At 39.2% G+C, this 6,328-nt stretch overlaps 1 protein-coding gene across 1 annotated transcript; it reads right to left on the minus strand.

The window, feature by feature from the left end:
• Nucleotides 1-512: 512 nt before the first annotated feature.
• Nucleotides 513-1,002, minus strand: LOC132038095 (uncharacterized). Its single transcript, XM_059428817.1, has 2 exons — nucleotides 604-1,002; nucleotides 513-548 (listed from the first exon to the last, which is right to left on the minus strand). The coding sequence occupies exons 1-2, from the start codon at nucleotides 1,000-1,002 to the stop codon at nucleotides 513-515; spliced, it is 435 nt and encodes a 144-aa protein (XP_059284800.1).
• Nucleotides 1,003-6,328: the final 5,326 nt, after the last annotated feature.

The raw sequence follows: 6,328 nt of genomic DNA on the forward strand, positions 1-6,328 counted from the left end.
CCAACTCTTCCATTGTAGATTTGGTTGTATCCGAGTCATTCGATAATACGAACGACCTCGGCACACCAAAATCATCCTTTCCACTACCCAGTCCTGTTTCCTTCTGCTCCTCATTCGAGCCCGCATGCTTTAATTGCTATTTCGCGTTCTTATCTTTGACTGGCTCGCTATCCCTTTGAACCGGCTTCTTTGCAACGAAATGAGCTTCTTCGACCGTGAACATTTCTCTTGCTGCCGGTTGCTCGTAACGAACAGTTTTATCCCTTCCGGGGTGGGGAACTTTAGCAACTAGTGTAATGTCGATGGTACTGCCCTCATGCTATGAATCCACGGTCTACCAAGTAAAGCATTGTATTTCATATCCCCCTCGATGACGAAGAATACTGTCTGCTGTATAGTCCCGTCAATGTTGACTGGCAAAGAGATTTCTCCCTTCGTAGTTTTGCTTGCCATATTGAATCCACTAAGCACCCGAGCTACCGGAACGATCTGGTCCAATAATTTCAGTTGCTCTACCACTCTCCATCGGATAATGTTGGTGGAACTACCTGGGTCAATCAAAATATGTTTAACCTGAAATTTAAAAACAAGAATAGAAATTACCAATGCATCATTTTGCGGCTGAATGATGCCTTCTGCATTCTCTTCATTGAAGGAGATTGAACCCTCGGGCGTGTAATCCCGGGTCCGTTTTTCTCGTACAATCGAGACCTTTGTTCTTTTCATCACGGGTCCTCGTTGTGCATCTGTTCCTCCGATTATCATATTGATCACATGTTGTGGTTCCACAGACTCGACCCTTTTGTGATTTTCCCTTTCTTTATAGTGGTTTTTGGCTCGTTCACTCGGGAATTCTCGAAGATAACCATTTTTCAGCAACCGAGCCACATCTTTCCTTAGTTGGTGACAATCCTCGGTCCTATGACCATGAGTCTCATGATATTCACACATCACGTTTGGATCCCTTTGACCTGGATTGGATCTCAACGGTCTTGGCCACATGGTTTATGTGATATGACCGATAGCCGAGACAAGGTCCGATGTGTTGATGTTGAAGTTGTACTCTGATAACCTTGGTATATCTCCATTGTTGACCAAAATACCAGCATCACTTCTAAATAACAACCCTCGGTTGTTTGACCCACGATTGGCTCGCTTATCGCCTTTACTCGAGAGATGGCTGGGGCCGCTTCTTGTTTTATCCGATCTAAAGTTGGATTTCTCCGGTTGAGAATATGGTCGATATCTTTGTCTCGATGGCCATGTCTCTGGTTCATAATTTCTCCTCGACCTTTCAGAGTTCCTGCTTCCATTCACTGGACCCGGGGGAGTTCAAGTTGATCATCCTCTACCCGAATCTTAGACTCGTACCTGTTATGGGCATCTGCCCAAGTTACTGCCTCGTATTCCAACAATTTTTCCTTTAATTTGAATGAGGCAGTTGAGCTTCGGGGATTGAGCCCCTTAGTGAAAGCTTGTGCTGCCTATTCTTCCGACCGGGGGAGTTCCATCTGTTCCCTTTGGAACCGATTCACGAATTCACGTAGCAGCTCATTATCTCTTTGGGCGATCCTAAAAATATTCGCCTTTCTGGCCTGTACCTTCTTTGCCCCGGCATGGGCCTTGATAAATGCATCCGCGAGCATTTCGAAGAAAGTGATGGAGTGCTCGGGCAGATGGTCGTACCAAGTTAATGCCCTTTTGGACAATGTTTCACCAAACTTTTTTAGTAATACCGACTCTATTTGATCCTCCTCAACGTCATTGCCTTTTATGGCACAAGTGTACTAGGTCATATGACGGGAGTGACCACTGCTGGCCATTTCGTACATTTTCTGTGCAAATCTGCAAATTCTTCAAACAGCAAGTGAAAAAAGAAGTAGCAAAGATTAAACCGACACTATTATCCTATGCCCCACGGTGGGCGCCAAACTGTTTACCCCGGTTTTTGGGTGGCGATTAAATTTGTAAGTGGTGAATAGAATATGTGGATGAGCCTAATCTTTAATAATATGAGATCCTATATATATATATATATATATATAATGTACACTAGTGAGTAATAGCAAATATTATTGAACAGTAACGATCAAAACCGGAAAAGGAAGAGTTAGCCGACAAAGTGGTTTGGTCCGGCTTGAAAATACTTCCTATCTCCGGTCCAAAATACTTGAAGAAATAAATATGATCTTCTGCTTGATTACAATTTTTTGAATAGTAAAAGCTAACCTAAAAAGGGAAAGGATAGCTTTCTATTTATAGGCCACAATCAATGGGCCTTAGTACAATGCTAAAAAGCCTTTCTAGTAAAACCCTAAAATGGATAAGGCAATTTGCGCGTACGAGTGCCCGACATTATTGTCAGTGTAAGTGGCGGAACGGTTGGGTGACGTGTGGCCTGCTCCATAACTGATTTTCCGGACCCATGTAGAGCGTGTTATTTAGGCTCGGATTCACCGTGTCCGGTGAAATACCCTCGGTGTTGAAGCAGAGTTGATTATGTTCGAGACCCCTCGGTTCTATCCTTTGCTCCGGTTTCCCTCAGATACAAGTCTATCCGATTTTTACCGTATACAAAGTTGTCATGTTACAGATGGTAAGACATGTGTTAAATGCAAACTAGTTCCTGGACACGTGCATTGCACGTGGGTCCCAAATCAATCGGTATAGATTTTTTAGAATGGTATATATAATATTATTACATGCGTGTAATGAGTAATTGAAAATTTGAAAAGAGAAAGGACAAGCTGAAGCTATTTATGTTTAAATGATCAATATAATAAAAAATATCAATAAAAAACAGACTTAGGATAGTGCGAGTGAGGAGTATGGCGTGTTCTGTCAAAAACAATTTCTTACAATCATTCTCAACCCAAAGCACATGTTGAGTTCTTTCTTTAGTTTGATGTTTTCTTAAAAACTTTAGTTTTTCTTGAATAATCCTTTCTATGACAACTAAAAAGACAAAAGTTATATGTTATTAAATTAAAAAAGAAGAGAGTAATCTATAATATTTAAAATCACGAAAGTAAGAGACATGGAGATAGAAACATCCTTACCTCTGTATTTTCCTACAAAATCATAAATCATTCTTTTGCTATTTGTGATTGCAAAAATAGGAAACATACAATTCAAATGTACCTAAATCAATTATGTGTGTGAGAGGTAATTGTATACCTACTATTCCGCCTTCATCCATTTTTCTGTGTGAGATTATATTATGTACCATTAAAAACTCATTTGAAAGGCTGAGCAAACGTTGAACTGACAGTGATTTTTTTATTTATTTAATTATCAGTGCTTTTAATTTTTTTTTCTTGTTGTTGATCTTAAAAGATGATAAATTTATCGTGAATTGCTTTATGCTACTATTTTGGTTATGCTTAAGCAGATATAATTGGGTCAAGACAAACCTATAGCTGAAGCATCTTTGATAGGCCAAAAATCTCAACACAATTAATCTGCAAAGGATTATTCCAACTGCAAAGGTAAAAAAACTTTATCAAAACTTAATATATTATTAAAGGATACTATTCGCTCAGTTATTGAACATTAGAGCAGAAGAACAAAGAAAATAATATTATTTATCACATTCCAAAATGAACTTACAGAAAATTATGAACTCTATTTCAATAAAGAATTAAATACAAAGAAAAGGAAACATGCACAACAAATATTGTTTCTGACAAAAGAAAGGAAAATGGGCAAAAGTGATTTGACACTTTGATGTCAACTTTTATAGAGTAGGAATAACCGTAAAAACACAGAGGACTTAACCAACAAAAGCTAGGATGTGCATGCTAAGGAAAATATGCATAGATACAGCCTATATTAATTAAAGAGTTTCGGAGAGGAATAATTCTTAACTTGTATTTACATGACTTAGTTTACATGTATTTATAGGTACAGAATAAAAGATGTTATAAGAGATAAGTGACTGCATTAGATTGAGTTATCCTCAAGGTTGTTGTGATAAAGCTAAACCATCCTTTGATTTTGAATCTGATTGGATAGGATTATCCTTAACACTCCCCCGCAAGATTGAGGATCCATCTAGGAGACCAATCTTGGATCTGTTGAGCTGAAACTGATTCTTGGACAAGGACTTTGTAAGAAGGTCAGCAATCTGATCCTTGGAGGAGATGTGAGATATTCGAAGAGCATCTTTTTGAACCAAATCTCTAACAAAATGGATGTCAATTTCTAGATGCTTCATTTTGGAATGAAGAACTGGATTTTGACATGTATATATGGTAGAGATATTGTCGCAGTATATTGTGGGAGGCGGAACCGAGTAACCAAGTGCCTGAAAAAGAGATTTAACCCATTGAATCTCGGCAGCTGTTCCAGCAACGTCCCTATATTCAGCTTCAGTGGATGATCTAGCAATTGTCTTTTGCTTCTTGGAACTCCAACTGATTGGAACATGGCCAAAATATAAGAAGAACCTAGAAGCTGATGTTCTATCCGACGGATCACCGGCCCAATCGGCATCAGAGAAAGCATGAAACTTTAAAGGAGATTGTGGAGTAATATGGAGATCAAAGGCAATAGTATACTTCAGATATCATAGCAAATGCTTGAGAGCCAACCAATGATGATGATTAGGACAATGCATGAATTGGGAGAGTTTGTTAACAGTAAAGGCTACATCAGGCCTCGTAAGATTTAAATATTACAGACTTCCAACCAGTTGCCGATAACGAGTGGGTTCAAGAGCTTCTTTGATGCAACATGACTTGAGTAAAGAATATGTTGTAGCAGTCAGAGTAGACACCTCTTTAGCACCCTCCATGTTTGCATGCTGAAGAATCTTTCTAACATAATGATGCTGAGAAATAAAAATGCCTTTTGAAGTTTTATGAACATCAACACCAAGAAAGAGAGACAACTCATAGGGATCCTTTAATGAGAACTGCGTTCCAAAGGCTTGAATAAAACACTTGATGAAGGATGAGTTGCTACTTGTAATAATGAGATCATCCACATAGACCAAGAAATAGCAACAAGTGGTACCTTGAAAATATATGAAAAGAGAGTGATCACATTGTGACTGCCGAAAGCCAAACTTCAAGGTAAATGAGCGTAGTGCTTGGTACCAAGCCCTCGGGGCTTGCTTGAGTCCATAAAGAGCCTTGATCAATTTACAGACATGGTGGTTTTGGCTGGATCAGTGAATCTCGGTGGTTGTTTCATAAACACATCTTCTTCTAACGGGCTATGTAAGAAGGCATTGTTCACATCTAATTGAATGCGAGGCCAGTCATGTGTAACAACTAAAGTAAGAACTACACGAATTGTCATCGGCTTGACAACTGGGCTGAATGTCTCACCAAAATCAATTTCAGTTCGCTGGTTGTATCCTTTCGCAACTAATCGAGCCTTATATTTTAGAAGTGAACCATCTGCATTTCTTTTGACCCTGAAAATCCACTTACAACCAACTAAATTCTGATTGGAATTAGGAGGGACAAGAATCCAAGTACCATTTTTTATTAGTGCAATGAATTCATCAGACATTGCAGAGCGCCAGTCAGGATGGGACAAAGCTTGTGCAACTGTCGTTGGTTCCGGTACGTTAGGTAGAGGATATTTAGTGACATGGTGGACAGATTTAGGTTTGTAAATGTTATTTTTAGAACGAGTGACCATGGGGTGAGAGTTTTGATGTGAAGATGAAGGAATATTATTTTGTATTGAAAGAGAAGGATCAGCATTGTCTGTTCGAGGAGAAGGATCAGTGTTCTCTATTGAAGGAGAAGTATTACAAGGTAACGACAATTGTTCAACGGGATGACTAGAAGTCGAAGATCTAGTAGGAAAAGAAGTAGACTGGAAAGGAATTATAGTGTGAGAAAATTCAGTAGAAGAGATATCATACCAATTAGAATTAGACAAGGAATCTGAAGGATGGATTTGATATGGAAAAATATTTTTAAGGAAGAAAACATGGCGGGAAGTAATGTACCTCTTAGACTTAAAATCATAACAAACATATGCACTCTGATGCTAAGAGTAACCAAGAAAGGTGCAGGGACAGACTTGAGATCAAATTTGGACTTGGTGTAAGGACGCAAGCAAGGATAACAGAGGCAACCAAAGACGCGCAAGGATTGATAATTGGGTGAACAACTAAAAAGTTTTTGATAAGGAGAAGCGGTGTGGGGAGACGATTAACAAGGTATGTGGCTGTTTTGAAGGCAAAGGACCAAAAGGAAGAAGGTAGGGATGCTGTTTGTAATTGCGTAAGGCCAGTTTCAACTAAGTGACGATGGCGACGTTCCGCAGCCCCATTGTGTTGTGGAGTGTGAGGCGGTGTTTGCAGATG

The sequence above is a fragment of the Lycium ferocissimum genome, chromosome 11, assembly GCF_029784015.1.
Source record: "Lycium ferocissimum isolate CSIRO_LF1 chromosome 11, AGI_CSIRO_Lferr_CH_V1, whole genome shotgun sequence".
NCBI classification, from domain to species: Eukaryota; Viridiplantae; Streptophyta; class Magnoliopsida; order Solanales; family Solanaceae; genus Lycium; species Lycium ferocissimum.

Excerpts from the sequence above, each read along its gene's own strand:
- LOC132038095 (XM_059428817.1), bottom strand. The coding sequence starts at position 1,002 with ATGTGGCCAAGACCGTTGAGATCCAATCCAGGTCAAAGGGATCCAAAC. Across the intron at positions 549-603 it reads AGCCGCAAAATGATGCATTG|GTAGTTCCACCAACATTATC; the intron begins GTAATTTCTATT and ends TGATTGACCCAG.